This window comes from Falco biarmicus, chromosome 2 (genome assembly GCF_023638135.1).
Source record: "Falco biarmicus isolate bFalBia1 chromosome 2, bFalBia1.pri, whole genome shotgun sequence".
NCBI lineage: Eukaryota > Metazoa > Chordata > Aves > Falconiformes > Falconidae > Falco > Falco biarmicus.
The window spans coordinates 78,407,643-78,425,032 of record NC_079289.1 but is presented as its reverse complement, the minus strand read 5'-3'; the positions used below and the strand labels follow the sequence as shown (position 1 = coordinate 78,425,032).

Below are 17,390 nucleotides of genomic sequence, written 5' to 3'. Positions count from 1 at the left end.
CAGAGTGGCTGGGAAGCTGCCTGGTGGGAAAGGACCTGGGGGTGCTGGCTGACAGCCGGCTGAACATGAGCCAGCAGTGTGCCCAGGTGGCCAAGAAGGCCAACAGCATCCTGGCTTGTATCAGAAACAGTGTGGCCAGCAGGACTAGGGAAGGCATCGTCCCCCTGTACTTGGCATGGGCGAGGCCGCACCTCGAATGCTGTGTTCAGAGTTGGGCCCCTCACTATGAGAAAGACTGAAGTGCTGGAGCGTGTCAAGAGAAGGGCAATGAAGCTGGTGAAGGGTCTAGAGCACGAGTCTTAAGAGGAGCGGTTGAGGGAACTGGGGTTGTTTAGCCTGGAGAGAAGGAGGCTCAGGGGAGACCTTACTGCTCCCTACAACTGCCTGAAAGGAGGCTGTGGTGAGGTGGGGATCAGTCTCTTTGCCAAGTAACAAGCAATAGGGCAAGAGGAAACGGCCTCAAGCTGCACCAGGGAAGGTTTAGGTTGGATATTAGGAAAAATTCCTTTACTGAAAGGGTGGTCAAACATTGAAACGGGCTGCCCAGGGAAGTGGTGGAGTCACAGTCCCAGGAGTTATTTAAAAGACGTAGACATGGCGCTCAGGGACATGGTTTAGTGGTGGATTTGGCAGTGCTAAGTTAATGGTTGGACTTGATGATCTTAAAGGTCTTTTCTAACCTAAACGATTCTACAATTCCATTTGTTTTAACTGGAAAAAGAGCAAGCCTCCTAACCTCACTACACCCCAAAATGTTAATACATACACAACTGAAAAGATAAGTGAACACACAAAACTGTGGTAACAAAATATTTTACTAAAATATCATACATTGAATAGTTAGCTCAATGTTCTCATGTTCTATACAAATAATGCAAACATTGTCACACATTGTATATTAACATTATATAGTAACCCCCACACATCCAAGAAGAGCAGCATTCCTGTCAGATCCATTACAGACAGTTATCTCTTCTGTTCCATTCAGCTTTTACGTAAGGCAAATGTTTCATTACAAAAATTTACTTTGTATTCTCAGAAGTGCCTAGAAGGGTTATACCTCTTCAGAAATACTGAAGGAGATGAGATGTGTGACCAAATCCTTCATGGACACTTTTGAAAATCCTAACTTAAACTAAGAACTATGACTTGTGACATAAGAGTTGTGAATAACTTACTCATTTTTCTGTATTCAAAAACTGACCTTGTGTTTGAAGAAATAGAGTATGCTGAAATGCACAGATCTAAACAACTTTTAGACACTATGAGCTCAGCTGATTTTTACACTCCTTCCTACTAAATGAGAAGCAATGGAGTAACTTTTCAGAGTAACTTTTCAAAACTATTCATAAAAAACTGATAAAATAATCATCTGACCCAGAAAGCATAAAAATGTTAGGATAGCACACTACTTTTACAGATAAACTGCCCCAAAATTGTCTAAATTCTTTTATTAGCCTATACAAAATCTAAAAAATAAGCGTATGTACACTGCAGAATTGTATTTACAGTTCTAGTTATATTTCTGATCTTTTTGTGATGCTGTTTCATAGGGAAATAAACATAAATTGGCAAAAGGCCACTAACACTGTTTTGATTGTGTTAAAAATCATGATCTGAGGCCTATGCTGCAAAAGCTAACTTCATTTAGCTGATACTTATAAACTGACTAGCCCAGCGACTTTGTTTAAAAAGTTTGCCTTACATGCAATCATCTACTTTTCTTAAATCACCTTTTTCAGCAGGATAGCCTTATATTTTAAGTAATTAATAATTCATTTACTCTATTCTTATCCAAAGCAGCATACTGAATAGAGAGAATTATGAAATCAGTTTCTAATTTATGCAAGCACAAAGAAAATTGTATGTTGAGGAAAATAAAGTACAGCAACCTAAAGCATTTGCTTGGGAAGCTACTTTGCAAAAGGGAGAGTAACAGGCTATCTGAAACCATAATATTTCAACCTGTACTCATTTGTTCCTCATCAGTGATAAGCTAAATGTGTCAGATAGGCAGGCCATTAGATGCTTAACAATATATATTCAGCGGGGACAAAATATTTCAAATGCAGTAATAAGGAGGGGCATCTTGCACGGGTCACTCAAAATTACAAATAGACTCCCTGGAAACAGTATGCAGAATGGGTTGGTTTCTTAAAACATGCCTAAGGACCTTATTCCAAACAGCATGGTAGCTATGAATTTAGCCCCCAGAATATAATGTTAGCATCTGAAAGTGCAATTAATGGAGAATAGCACCATCTTCCCAGTTAGCAGCTATATTCAAGTAATTTGGAAAACTCCTGAACTGAAATAAAAGCCACCATCAAGAAGCCTAGCAGAACTTGGCCCTCAAGTGTAACTTTTTTTTATGATGACACAAAGCCACAAACTGCTCAGGTAAGACATATTTTAATGCCACTCACAAGCATCACAAATTCAGGGAAGCAACCCAAAATACTGTCTCCTAACAGGAGATTTTACCCTTTGGCCATGAACTCAGCCTTACAGAAGACCACCAGCAGCAGCACCACCATCCCAGGAGCCGGGTGCCACCGTACTTCTCGGATCTCAACACCTAGTGGAGGTGAAGTCAACACATCCTTCTGTAAACTAATAGTTATTCTGCTGAGATACAGGGTCCTTGGGACCGCCCAGTTGGACTGGTCGTGCCAGCTGGGATAAGGTTGGCACCAGGCACAAAAGTGCAAGTGACACCCTCAAGGGACTGCAGGATTATTTGTCTGAGAACAAGAAGAGGCCAGGGTGAACACTTGGCTGCATTGTTCTGTCCCAGCTCACAGACCCTTTACCACACAAGAAAGGGAGCTAGGAGAGGCCAGGTAGTGCTCCTTTATGCTCAACATTTTTCCATAAATTAAAGCAATAGCAGCTTACACCTTGGGTACAATAGCAATGAATGGCAAAAAGACATTTCTGCAGGTTACATGGAAAGAATAGTGATTGAAATGCTGTTGCTAGGCTTTATCAGTCTGACTCGTCACACCTACTGAAGGCAGCAGCAAAATTAGATGTGCTACAACAGGGCTTTGAGTTTAAGGGCAGATACACCTGCAAAGTTGGGATGGGAGGCAGAGAGGTGCGGTTCAACCCAGAGCTGGGCTGCCCATCCCCTGGCACAGGGTATGCACTAGGGAAAGGCAAACACCTCCCTGGTCACCCACCTGACCACGTGGGCAGACATATCCCTGCAAACACTGTATATGCAGATATTTTCTGAATAGGAAACTTAAAACAAAGAAAATCATTCTTCTACCAAATAAATAAACATTATTTATTTCATCATCAATTGTCAATAATAAGTACATGAGCTCAAGTTAGTCTAGATCAGAGGGAAATAAATAATATATTATTATCATTATTAAACACTTTTCAGGATGGGGCATACTCCTGCTGAAAATATTTATCCTGCTCTTCAGGCACAAGCAAGTAAAAAAGAGACAGTCCTCACAAACTTCAGTAAAAAAAAAAAAAAAGAAACAATAAAAATATATAATCCCTAAGTAGTAAAATACCTTTCCCTGTATTTCCTCCATGCTTCTCACCACACTCAGTATACGTCCCCATCCCCAGGGCCCTGCCCTGCCATCCTGGGGCAGTGTTCCTGACCCGCGCCTGTCATCACCAGGGCCCAGCCGTTACTGGCTTGACCTCAGACCTACCTCATCACCGTGATCCTGCCTTACGATCGGCACTCTCGGTTGGACCTGGCCACTGTCTGTGGGTCTGTCCTGCTCCCTGGCATGGGTGTGTAGGGCTGAGCCCTGCCAGCTGTTGGACCCCCTTAGCTGCTGGCTCATCTTCTCCTAGGGAGCAGCCCCACTTTTACTGCTCTCTGAAAAAAAAAAAATTTCACACAGAATATAGGCATATGATACTTCCTTGCTGGTAAAACTTTTTTTTGCATGAAAGTAAATAAAAATAGGAATACTGCATAAGGAGTGATTTTATTAACTCCTTTCTCCTCCCCATAGCCCAAATGTATTTTTCACAGCATCTACCGTAAAGATCCAATTCTTTATCTCTGAAACCTACAAACATCTTAGTGATTTAATGAATCTTTGCTTGGTAACAAAATAAGAAATGAGGCTCCTAGCCTGCATGATTACTTGGGCACATCTTCGCACTAGGTCTTGTTTAAATGAGAAAAATCCTCCTGTCTTCTCCCTTACACACCCAGTTTCTCATCGGGAAAAATGTCTAAATCAGACATACTGTTTAGCTCACTGTAAGTGACTCTAGTTCAGCCTTGGCAAACCATTCACAGTAGGTTTCAAGCAATCAAAATAAGACAGAAATGTGGAAGATGTCTCCAGGGTCTATTTTAGTAGAAAGATCAGGCCACTCCCCACTGACCACGGATCTGGCTCTATGACATATTATTTTCGGCAGGAGACATGTATAGGAAAGAGATGCACTAGCCTTACACATTCACCAGGTGACCTGCAGTACCTAAGGTTGCCCCAAGTGCCCTGCATAGGCAAATTCTTCCATCTCTGCAAAAAGTCTGTAGAACTGAAGGAGTGATCTGTGCCACTACACAGTTCTTCCCACACAGAGCTGGCTGGAAGGGCAGGGCTGCAGCGCCCTATACCAGGAAGGGAATGCAAACACCTTTTCTTAAATGCCTACACAGATGGGTGCAAATGAAGTAATCTATCAAGGCAGACCAGCAAGAGGGTGCAGATTTCTTCTCTGAACAAAAGTACTTTGACTTTTAGTTTGGCACTGCAGAAATGTTGCCAGTCTTGTAGCAGCAAGATTTGGAGGGCAAGTTTGCAGTCCTGCATCTTTCAGGAAAAAATAATAATTGTAACTTGTGTAGAGAAGGGATGCAAAGAGGTAAGAGTGAGTGGGAGAGAAAGAGGTTTGCATGTTCTTGGGCAGAAATAACCATTTAAAAAGTCCTTAACATGATGCATTTAGAGTTAATTGGGAGTTCTGCTGGAGTCAAGAGTAGCCCTGTAAATGCAGAGGGTTTCATCTTGTTAATTCGAGCAGGGAAGGTGCTAGAGCACTCCGTGATTTTCTGTCGCTAAGTGATTCCAGTAGCTCAGCTGCTCAGATGGTTCTACTTCATGACACATCACGATTTTCTTAAAGCGAGAAACAGAGAACCTAATCCTTTCTGGAAAAAACGTCTGCTCTGAATGAAGCTCCTCCAGACGAATTTTTAATTTGGCAAGGCACAATCCTATGAATACATCTTCCAGTTTAATGAACGAAACACTCTCTGAAACATTATAGATCTGACTAGCAATGTCAGTGGATAAAACATAACCAGTCCCAGAACAAAATGGTGGGTAGGTCTTTGCTGGATACTCTTCTCTACTTACATACCACTTACTCCCTCTTCTCCGTATGGGATACTCATGCAGTTTTAAAAAACCTGTGAAGAATCCAGTGGTCCTTTTTTTCCTTAGAAGAAGCTCAGTGAGGTAAAAGACATTGACAAACACATCTGTGTCCGTTTTCATCACAAAGCTGGACTGGTAACAAAATCTGTGAATCCATTCAATTCCCATCATGGTCTTCAAAGTCAAATTGTAATACGTGTCTGTAAAATTCTTTTGAATAATGTCTCTGTACTTTTGGCTTTCAGCAGCGATATCAGCCTGCTGGCTGAGATTCACAGTGCTTCCCAGCAGGAAATATGTCACCAGGCGCTTGCCGGCAACTGTTCTCTCCTTCCCCCAGGTTTGCCGGATGGCCATTCTGGCATCGACCTGGTGGTACGAGGATGTCACAAGCAGGACGAGGAAAGGAGGGTTCTTATGGCAGTCTATATCTGGGAGCTGCAAGAAATTTCCTCCGATCCTCCTAAAAGTCTCTATGGGGAATATGTAATCTGGGCTGTTTTCACAGAACATACAGAATTCAGTCAAGTTGTTGTAAAAAACCCAGAAGCTAGCACAGCTGAGCCCTACAAGGCAAACAAACAGCCTGAATTTTCCAAAATCCATCTGAAAGAAACAAGAAGGATCAGCACATTAAAGAAAGAAAAAAAAAAGAATCTAGTTCCTTCTAGTGCTGTATACCAGTCCCTGCATAGGGATTTAAAGCCAGGTCATCTCTAATTGAAAGCTACCTATTTCAGAGCACTCGCCCACATGCATTTCTTTCAGTATCGTTCCCCCAAGATGCCTGCTGGCAATCAAATTCACACTTGTGCTTACTTGAATATTCCCTCCCTCCAAGCCAGCATCTCCTCAGAAATCCACACAAGCATGTCCACTGACAGCAGGTTACCCTGCCTAATTGTTCAGACCTCCTCCCCATCTTTGACATCTTACAAACCATGACCTAGACCCACCGGGGCCCTCACAAGCCAAAGAGTGGAGAAGTAGCAGGTATGGGCCCATGCCAGGTGAGAAAGAATAACAACAGTAAAGGGGGGGAAGGAGGGGGGGGGGGGGGGGGGGTAGCGGTTTACATACCATGTTTCTCCATTTGTTTGTAAAGTGCCTGTATCCCAGAGCCAGCAAGTGCTGTCCAGTGGGTAGACCCAGCCAGGTTCCTCCTATCTTCAGCTTCCTTGCATCCTGTGGGGCTCTTGCACCCACCCAGAAACTGCTCCTGATCTTTTTGCTGGAGGGACCATGAGTCATGTATTTGAAGTCGGGTCACCTGCTCAGAAAAAAAACCAACAGTGGGTCAGGTTATTTGGATGTTTCAGCTTTTGCAGAGTTTAGGTAACTCACTAGGGCACGCTGAGGTGAGAAGAGGTTATCTGTACTTCCTTCTCCTTTCAAGGTGAAAGAGATCCAAAACAATAACATCAATGTTCATTCATTCATTCTTATTACAGATTAATGTGCTGCATATCTGATTACAATTCTAGTATAAATTCCGAGAGAAAGAAAAGTTATCTAAGCAAACCCAAAAAGGTCACAGTGTCAAAAAAATTATGCATCACCATAAATTAACCTGGTGAGAAGAGTATAATGCTTCAATTGCTCATTCTATTAAGCCGCAGGCCCACCAGTTACTATTTTAGAGCACTAGGGTGGGGGAAATTTTACTGGGGGAAGGGCATTCCCTTCTGCTTCCCTGCTTCTTAACAAGGAATTGGATATGGCATCTCACCTAAAAGTACAGCAAACTAATGTACAATCCCCAGAGCTATAGATTTCATAGAAGTTTGATCTCTGCCTTCCAATCAGGAATGTTCTGCCCAGACTCCCCAAAACCACGTCAGTGCCCTCTTTTGTTCAAATTCCCCTTTCCAAGCAGCAAAAGAGGTTTTGCGTTGCAGTTATAAGTTCATCTTAAAGTCCAGCCAGGTGTTCCTGGGACCAAATCCAGCTCATTTTACTCATAAGAACAGTCCCATTCACTTCAGTCAGTATTCTCAGAAGCACGAAACAAGCAGAACTGGAGTCCTGGTTTACTGAAATTCCTCCCACAGTGAAATGCATTTTTGCAATGATTCACTAATGAATTTTGAAAATATTTCAAAAGTTCACATTTCTTCTGCCACTTACATTTAAATTAACTTTATCTTTAAATAGAGTGTTCCTTGGATCTGTTTTTTCTTGCATGTATAGCTCACAGCAGTCTTGTGATTAACTTAAAAATTGCTTTAATTAAATACTTATGTAAAATTGTATGAGTATATATATGCACAAACACACACACAAGATTATAAGAAAATCTGCTCTGCATTTGTTCTCATGTTCTTCAGTGGCCTGGGAGGAAGCACATTAATATTCTGAAAATAGTGTTTTTAGGAAAGGATGATGTTCTGAGGTCGACAACAGGGCTGCAGAAGAGGTTTGCTCCTGTCACCTGCTCTCACGAGACTGTCTGAGAGTTTTTGACATTTCTCTGTCACAGGAATTCCAGAACATGTACAAACAAAAGTCCTTCAAATACTGAATAAAGAAAGTAATTGAGAGCCATTTTCTATTAAAACCCATTAAAATACTTTCAGAAGTATTTTAGAAATACTCAAGAGCAAGAAACCATAATATAACATACTAATTTTACCAGACTGCAATAGAATCAGACAAATGTGATTTGACCATATTTACTTCTTGTTTCCATGTTTGGGCACTGGTAACAGATCTCAAGAAAAAAATTAAAAAGGTCCCTGTTCTGGACAGCTGGGAGAGCAGCCTCCCAACGTATGTTCTGGCATGTATTTACCATACTGCCTATCCAGAGCCAGGCTGTCTTCCCTTTTCAGTGCATGTATGAAGCAACATACCTTATACAGCTATATAAACACACACACACACACACAGAGGCAATGCAAACATTTGTAAATGTATGTACATTGTAAAACATATTTTATAAATTTTGCAGATCACACATATGTACACATATCGTTTCACAGCAGGTGACTGACCACCACCAATGGGTAGGCAGTGGCCTTGATAATAAACGCTTCCTGGAGCAAAGTCTCATTTGGTTCTAACTATGTGAAATCTGGAAAATACTAGTTTTTGCCATTGGTTTAATCACCAAAAGGAAATTTGGGCTTACCTGGAACTAGTAGGAATGCTGTTCTTTTTTCCTCAAATGAAACGTTTGCCGTTACCCACAGAGATATTTGTGGAGTGGACTGGGGAGAGGGCTTGCAAGGGCCCAGATCACACCAGTAGCACCTTGGGTGCTCCCAGGCTGGTGTCCCAGTTCTCTCTGCCTCCCCAGCCATGTGTAGGAGGGAGCCATCCAGATAACACGTTGGACCCCACTCTGGGGATTCACCCGAGCTGCGGCTCCTCACTGGGACACCCAGCCCTGCAGAGCCACGAAAGCCCCTGGACCAGATGCAGTAGAGGAGTCTCAGCCTCCCTGTCCATACAGGATTTTTGTTGCAATCCCATTTCCTCTGTTTCACTCTTGCAATATTCTTTCCCCATTATAACACCAGTTGCCCAAACTTCCCTCGCCAGGTGAACTCAGCAAACAGATGAGAGTGCACACAGGTGTCTCACCTGACAGCCCTACCTTTAATTTGTCCCCCTTGATGCTCAAGAAGGGATGAGTTGCCCCAGATGCCCGCAAGGCCAGTGGGAGCCTGTGATGCAACGGTGGGGCTGTTGGAAAAGATAGATTTGCAGAGGTACAGCTTTGGTGTCCCAAGGACCCAAGCTTGGCAATTGGTTACAAGGTTGGCATTACTGAAAGAGTACCAAGGGAAAGGGTGACAGAGATGACCAGCTTCCTGTCTCTGAGGCTGTTTTTCTTTTAAAACCTTCGATTTCACTCTTGGTTTTGGGGTGAACAGGGAAAATTTTGAAAGTTAAAATAATTTTGTATTAATACAGGCAGGTCAGTTCCTTGGACCACTTAAGTTGCCTATCAGGGAATTAAATCACCTTAGTATTGGCTCCTTAGCCCTGGGATGCTGGGTCCCCATCCCGTCCTGATCCCACTTGCAAACAGCAGGTTTATGTTCCTGGGTGAAGCAAATGCTCCATCTCCCCCACTGCCTGAGAGAACAGCTACGTGTGAAGAACACATGGGGAAAAAATGGCTTCTGTGATGTTTCAACAGGACAGCATGGCTGTGACCACATTTAACAAAACAATCACCACCCAACCTAAAGTACCTTGCTCTACAGCAGAGATATGAGTGTGGGTTAGGTGTGACAACACCTTGTGGTTTCTAAGCTGTCTCTGTCACTGTATCTTTCCTCCTTTGCCTGCGTCCGACAAATAGTACAGTCTGTGATTCAAGATTTCCAGCCTGCATGCACATACCTCTGTGGAACAGTCCTGGAGATGTTAGTATGAAAGGAACAATAAGTCTACAGGAGGTGGTCCAGAAAGCAATGGAGACCTATTAGCAGCCAACCTCTTTTCTAGAGGTCATTTTGAACAGCATCCAGTACTTTTGCATCAAAACCAATCTTTCCAGTTTTCTAGAAAATCTTTTTGCATGACATTATACTTGGGTTTTCTCTCTGATCTGAGTCAGAAATTGCACTTTGTAATTATGTCAAAGCTTTTTCTATCTCCTGTTGTTTCAACTACACAATATTTTATGTAGGGCACTGCCAAAAAATTACCTGCTTCGCGTCCTAAACAGCGGTTTGTTAAAACTGACTGGCACAGCGTTTCACGGCTCTGCACAGATCCAAATGAGGTTTGCACAACAGCCTGGCACCCAAGCAACGCGCACTACAGGAGCCTGCAGCCCAGTGCTCCTCTCGCACACACCTGAAACAAGCTCGTGGAGAAAAGAAGGTAGTCAAGGTCTGTGATCCAAATCAGTCAAACTGCAGCCCTCTACTTTGCAAGTACCTATTTCCACCAGCGGCAAGAGCTTCCTCCTGCGTTCTGCTGCAGCAGGCAGTTTGGCTTTAGGGTCTCTGTCCACACTGCTGACCCCTGTGTAACTCCTTCATGTTGCACAGTGATAAGGCCGTGGTAACTCTTGTGACAAAGTCTAGTTATTCCATCAAAATTAATCTGACACCTCCTTTAGTTCTGTTAATGAGTATAATTATGTAAACGTCACCAAGAGATCAAGACTATCTGCCACATAGATCAGGAAAAGAAATCTGGCCGAGGCAGAGAGAGGTAAGTAGGTCTAGTGTCCCCCTGAGAAACAGATTCAAAATACCAATTTAAAGAAATAAAGTTTTCTCAGTTTTTTCTGGGGCAAAGCTACGGTCAGGCCACTGAGTTCAGTGGACGATGGGTGTTAGCTTTGTGTTGAGGTCACACACACCAGCCAGCGAACGACCCGCACCGCAAAAGGCTGAAGTGCTTTGACTATCTGCAAGAGTCCTCGCTTTGTAAACAGAAACACAAGCAGCTGTGACAACGCAGACCTAAAAGCATTGGCGTGATTTAAGTGCATAAGCAGGAGTTAATGACCTCACATACTGCACAGTTCAAGTCAGCAGCAATATTCCCATTTTTCTTCCCTAATAATCAGAACATGTGCCCTGGTATAAGTACTAATAATACCCGCTAACTTTTGATTTTCCTCAGAATAAAACCTTTAAATTGCTTTCTCAGAAGCTCAGCAGGACACAGGGAGGGATTGAACATTCACAGATAATAAGAAAATGTCACATACAGCAGGAAACATTTATTTTTTTTTTCTAAGCGCAAGCATTTCAGAGGAGCAGGGGACAGCCTGGAACTCTCAAAGACGATGTCTCTGGCAAGGCAGTGGGTTCAGCAGTGGCTGGGCCACCGTTACAGGTAGGCACGTAGCTGGGTTTCTCCTGTAGCCCAAGCTCTGAAGTTGGGGAGGGATTGCCTCTGGCCCAGTAGTTTTCAGCTGTCCCCCCACTGCCAGAGCGGGAAGTGGCCCGACACCGACCAGACCTTCTCAGGAACAGCAGTGCCTACTCATGTCCCACACAAGACTACCAAAACTAGTGGTGGTGAACCTCTACCCTAAATAAAGGGTTGCATGGGGACAGACTACCCTGCCTCATCCCCTGGGAGCGCTGGCTGGCTTCTCCTGCCCCATGCGTTTGATAGCAGCATCCCACTGAACCTCCCAAGCCGGTGATGCTGCTTCCAACCAAAAGAACTGCGCCACCAAGGTGATGAGGCTAAATGTCTCCTTCCTGGCACTTTAAAATGCCACTTTTCAGAGGGAGGTTTTTACAGCAACATGTATTAACAATGCCCTCACCCAAAGCAAATGTCAAGACTGGCAGGCAAGAAGGATGACAACCTGGAAAGGGTGCAGGACAAGGGAAAAACTCCTTCTGCCGCCCTTACTGTCAGACCATGGAAAACCTTTTTCCCTCTGCTACCTCTCACCAGCTTCTGCTGTCAGGATTTCTTTCCTTGTCAGCCCATCAGTGACTCAAAGCAAGATATTGTTCCTCTGCTTCATACATACCAGCTTCTATCATTTAAGCCCTGAGTTGCTAGGCACTTTATTTACAGTCAAATCCTCTCCCTTTTTTCTTTCTTTTTTTCCTTTTTTTTTTTTTTTTTTTTTTTCTTCTCTGGTTTTCTTGTCACTTTTTTTGCAGTGCTACTGAGTAGGGTTAGCTTTCCCAGCTCCTCTCCAGGCACCTCTGCACTACGGTTGGCCTGCTGTGATGGGGTGTGCATGGGGAGAGGGGCTCTGAGGGGTGGGTGCTTTTGATGCCTAAAATAAGCCCCTGGCTCTCCAGAAAGGCCATGAAGTTTTACAGCCAGGGAGCTAATGCTGGGCAATGGGTGAGCCATTCACCCATGGTCACAGACCCATGGCAGGAGTCCTGATCTCCAAACCCTAAGCAATCAATTAGACAACAGATAGAAAAGGAGCACTGTTGGTACTAATTTTCAAATCCTACCATGTCGCCTGGCTTATACTCTGTTGTTATGTCACTAATACCCTTTTAGCTGATTGAGCCTGTAACTTTAACAGGAAATTGAATGTTCTTTGTAGAAGGTTGGACTGGTTTTATTTGCCACTTTGGGTTTTAATAAGAAAAGAAAAAGAATAAGGAAAAAAAAAAAAGATGTAGAGTAGAAACAAGTCATGTTTTTAATTTAATGGTTCTAGGGGAAAAAACCCCACATATTAGAGTGATGTCTTAAATTTTAGATTAATATTAATCACAATGAAATTCCATGCATATATACATAATACAGATGTATACAGATATATGCATACAAGTGTATTGTTTTTAGCAGAATGACCAACACAGCCTAAACAATGGTACAGTTATAACAGGCAAAGAAACTTTTTTCCCAGCAATCAAAGAAAAAATCTGACCAAAAAATGTAGACTTTAAAACATAAATTGGTTAGAATTCAGTAACTGAGTAAGAGTCCCTGAAAGTTTCACCTCCGCCCCCCAGGTCTCTTCCCGCTGTGCTACGACAGAGACAGTTTCAGAAGAGCCATCTGACCCACTGTAATTCCTTAACCTTATCTCTTCAAAGAAAGATTTCCACCATTTCCTCCTCCAGATCATGGATTTTGTACTACAGAGGGTAATGAACTGGTGGTTAACCACAATGCCAGCGTACGCATATAAACTGACACAGCAGCTCTCTCAGAGGCAACGAATAGGCATAGGAGCTTTGCATGCAACACTCACCTATTAAAAAGGTACAACTTTATTATTACAAGGGTGTCATCCACTCAAAAACACAGCCTTTCCAGTTCAGATATGGAAGTGTCACCTCAGGTGTGAAAATTTCCATTACTCAATGGTTGCACTGGTCCAGACCAGAAGTCTATGTGGTCTCTGGGTTCTGCCTCTGAAACTACCCAGGCAACTGATGCCTAAAGTAGAACAAAGATCATGGTGAGTGTATTCTCACAGAAGGAAGGCATTTATGGCACAGGGATCTTCTGACCCAGAGGCTACATCTTCCTCTTTATTTAAAAAAAAAAACAACCAAACATTAAGAGCTATTAGCTCTTGATGCATCTTGAACTCATCCACATTACCATGGCTAGTCACTCATGACATTCATTTGGAAAAGCCAAAGAGCCTCAGAACAAAATGGCAGGTTTTCTCTCAAAACCAGCAGAAAGTTTGGCAGGAGGTGGAGCTGCTCCCATAAATGTCACAGGAAAGAAGTGCTGCATCTGAAGAGTCAAAACAAAATTTATTTCCAGGGACTTTAGCCAAGTCAGGAAAGCTTACTTCTGTTTTAAAATATCATTTTGCTTTTCCAAGCTGCCTGCAAAATTCTCCTCGTGAATCCTGGCCCTAAAAAGCCCACCAAAATGTCAGCCGGGATATTTAGTAAGGCCAGATCCCTTTTCCAGGAAGGAGAGAGATGTTACAGTGGAGGCTGCAATATGAGCTGTTAAGCAACCTGTTGCAAATTTCAGACTATCAATGCAGAGAAACTGTGCAGGACAGCCATTACAGTGCAGCCCCTGGTGTAGGTATTCTTTGTACTTTTCAGGAGTATATTTGGACAGTTTTAATTTAATCCACTTCCACAGTCAATCCAAACACAGCTGGCAGGCAATGAGCAACGAGGCATCCTTTCTTGCAGGCAGAGAAAACAGCAGCGCCTCTGGGGTACTCCGGACCTTTTCTCATCTTAGTAATCATTTTTTCCAAACATTCAGACTAAAACTCTTCCAATTCTCTCTCTCTTTCCTTTGCCCTCTTGTACCAAATGTCCCTTTCCAGGTTTCTCTTCAATGCTAATAGACTTGCTTCTTCAAATGCTCCCTCTGTTCCTACAATACTCCCATCTTCCATTTATCACTGATGCTAATGAGCATATTTCACTTTTTTTAAAAATTGCCTCATGAATCAGCAAATTTATTACAATAACTATTTTAATTGCTATGTTCTAAACTGCAGATCTCACCAAAGACAAGTAATTGTCCACAATGGGATGAATCAGAGCAACCTTACCCTGTATAAACCCATGTGGTTCATTGTGCTGAACAGGAACAAAATCCAGCTCACAGCCACTTTCTTATCTTCATAAACAAAAAAAGCAATGGCAAAATTTCTTTTTTAAGCTCTTGCTGTCAATGCTAGTACTCCAAGAGCCTGGTTCTCTGAGCTATAGAAGCACGATTCTTCAAAAAGTGTATGTACATGTCTGTTGTTCCCCCAAACAAATCAAGTATCACCCTCATTTACAGTTAGTGCTGTATGTTGGATTTTTTATCTTAATGAAAAAAATAAACATGAAAATGGTATTTCAGACAGAATGAGGGTCCTCTGTGTCTCCCTCGGAAGCAATGTCAAGATACACAAAGTAAGAAGTAAAAGAGCACTGCAGAGAAGAGCTAGCCATGCAGATTGTACAATAAATGTTCAAAATGGGGAAAATTACCAATAATGATATTCCAACATCACTCCTAAATCTTTCATAAACAGAGTGCTGCTCAGCCCTGACAATATCACTGTAGGATGAGGACTTATCAGGATGGTACCTTTCAGATGGTTTTTGCTCCTATTTTAAGCCGGGGCAGCACTTTGCACAGAGTAGGTGAGCCCAGTGCTCCTGCCATTCTGTGCCCTTTTGTTTCATGCTGCCTCTTGGCACAGTCATTTTTCAGTGTTTGGAGCTTTATTCTTCCCCTATCAACCCAGCACTTGAACTAAATCTTTGCCTTTACATGTCTGCGAAAGAAGCAATCTGGTACTTTTGGAGGATAACATTGACTGGGCATCACACAGTTTCCACCCAGGGCAGGGAAGCCCAGGACAGCCACTCAGGCTCCCCGCACCGCCGCAGCCCTGTGCCAAATGCTAACCGGGAGGGACGGTGTCCGGCTCCTCTTTGCATTAGCAAGGCTAAGGCAGAAAGCAGAGGAACAGTAATCGTACCACGGCCCTCATGCTGGCAAATCCTTTGTAAATAACTACTTGGCTTTAAAAGCGCTGATTATACACAGCGATGTCTGTAGGATCAGGCCCAAGGGCTGCTTTTTAATTACTTACCTGTACCGCACGGATCTTCTTCTTTTTAAGCATCTTATCCAAGGTCTCAGCAAACACACTGGACAGCCAGGAGAACATTGCCCTGTAGTTGTCCTAAGTGATCCTGGTTTTTATCTGGGGACAGGTTCGCTGGCTGCCAAACGATTTCCTTGTGTTAAAAGACACACTAAATAGCACACACTAAATCCTCCGGCAAACAAGAAGATTGCTTGCTACTTTCTTACCACCAAATCAGTGTTCCCCGCTCACGCCAAATAGCCTGATGCACCTCACCGCCCGTGATGCACATCACCGCCCGTGATGCACATCACTGCCCGCTTTACCGGAGGACGGGCGCTGCGGTCCGGAGCCCTCGGCTGAGCCCCACATGCCACGGGGCCACCGGATGCTCGGCCCGGGCGAGCGGCTTCCCTGGACTTTGATCCCATCTCCCAACTGTGGTGGCATCCGCCACGCTTTATTGTCCTACTCTCCCTACCCCGCCGCGGCGGCTGGCGACTCTCAGAAAGCCGGGGGCGCAGGTCCAGGGGTGCAGCCGTAGGTGCGGGGACCCCCGTGCCCCCGGCCATACCTGCCGCTGGAGCTGGGGGCAGGGGCAGCTCCTCACCTCAGGCGGCCGCGGCGCATCCCCCGGCGGCTCCGGCCGTGCTGGGCGGGGGCTGCAGCGGGCGGGCGGGCGGCCCTTCCCCCGGGAGCGGGGCGCCGGCTGCAGTTTGCGAAGTCTCCCCGGGTCCCCCCGCAGCCCAGCCACCCCGAGCGAGGCGCAGCGCGATCGCCTGTGCCTCCGGGGCCAGAAGCGAGGGACGGCAGCGCTGCGGCAGCGGTAACCGGAGCTCCTGCCGCCTTCCCTCTCTCCCTCCTCCTCCTCCTCCTCCTCCCTCCCTCCCTCCCTCTCCCTCCTCCCTCCCTCTCTCCCATAGGTAACGGACCGACTGTACCGCTGCAAGCTCCGTCGGCAGGGAAGGCAAGGTTAGGAACTGCCCGCAGATGGTTTATTTTGGATATTTTGGCTGGCAGGGGGGAGGCAATGGCCTCCCAGGCGCCGGAGCGGTGCTCGTGGGGCTGGAAAGCGTCAGCGCAGAGCCAGCCCTTCCAGCGCTGGGACGGTCCGGCTCCGCGCTCCCAGTTACCAACGATGCTGCCTTCATCTGCACAGGGGGAGAGAAACCTCCCTCTGCTAAAAAGGCTGCGTTAGGGCACCCTCACGGTCCCGAGATTTCCCCTGACGGGGAATGACATTCTGGTGACAAGGGCAAAGGGGAGCAAACACCGCCCCGCGCAACCCCGCGGGCAGCAGCAGCGGTGGGGGGCAGCACCCCGCTGCCAGCCCCGTCTCCACTCTGCCCAGTCACTTCATCGCCCCTCTCCTCCCATCTCCTCACACCCCTGTGTTTGCTTGACCCCTGACGCTTTGCTGTTTGGGCACCAGCTCAGGTTCAGGACAGCGCTCAGCCCCGGGCACAGTCAAGCCTTTGCTTTAGGGCTGGCCCGAGTCCAGCCAAGACGTCCCATCCCTTCCCGGGGCCACTTGCAATACTTCTTGGTGCAAGTGGAGAGGCGCAGCATTTTTACCTTCGTATACATGCAAACTGTCCCCCGGTGACAGCAATCAATGACAGTTTCACATGACAACAATTATTGAAGCAAATGGCTTTGGGGAAATGCATTTCTCTCCGAAGGGCTGCAAGCTCAAGCAGAAAAGAATACTTCCAAATAAATCTTACAGATAGAGCAGCCCTTCTAATAGCAAAATACCCACTAACAAATCAGGGAGTTTGAATTTCTATCAAGAAATATTCACTTTGATTTGTCATTGTCACTTTTGAAACAGGTTGTTCTAGCGCAGCATAAAAACCAAGAAACAGATCAATCGCTACAGGCTGCTGGCAGCTCCCTTTCTCCCCCTCCACTCCAAGGCTAGAGGTGGACAGATGTCATTAAGGAGACATACAAACTGCTGTTTGCTTGTTCTGCTTTGCAGGAGAAATAAAAGTAAGAAGAGAGGTTCAGAGCCACTTCCACAT

The 17,390-nt window shown here is 44.9% G+C and overlaps 1 protein-coding gene across 5 annotated transcripts; it reads right to left on the bottom strand.

The window, feature by feature from the left end:
* Positions 1-779: 779 nt before the first annotated feature.
* Positions 780-16,211, bottom strand: B3GALT5 (beta-1,3-galactosyltransferase 5). Of its 5 annotated transcripts, none has more exons than XM_056329729.1 (5): positions 15,974-16,211; positions 15,367-15,514; positions 10,040-10,190; positions 6,459-6,648; positions 780-5,984 (listed from the first exon to the last, which is right to left on the bottom strand). In XM_056329729.1, the coding sequence occupies exons 4-5, from the start codon at positions 6,627-6,629 to the stop codon at positions 5,031-5,033; spliced, it is 1,125 nt and encodes a 374-aa protein (XP_056185704.1). In that variant the 5' UTR covers positions 6,630-6,648; positions 10,040-10,190; positions 15,367-15,514; positions 15,974-16,211; the 3' UTR covers positions 780-5,030. The 5 variants fall into 5 exon arrangements, with proteins under 5 accessions (XP_056185704.1, XP_056185705.1, XP_056185709.1 ...); XM_056329730.1 differs by having other exon boundaries at positions 15,367-15,499; XM_056329734.1 differs by lacking the exons at positions 10,040-10,190; positions 15,367-15,514.
* Between the last annotated feature and the right edge of the window lie 1,179 nt (positions 16,212-17,390).

Excerpts from the sequence above, each read along its gene's own strand:
- B3GALT5 (XM_056329729.1), bottom strand. The coding sequence starts at position 6,629 with ATGACTCATGGTCCCTCCAGCAAAAAGATCAGGAGCAGTTTCTGGGTG. Across the intron at positions 5,985-6,458 it reads CAAACAAATGGAGAAACATG|ATGGATTTTGGAAAATTCAG; the intron begins GTATGTAAACCG and ends TGTTTCTTTCAG.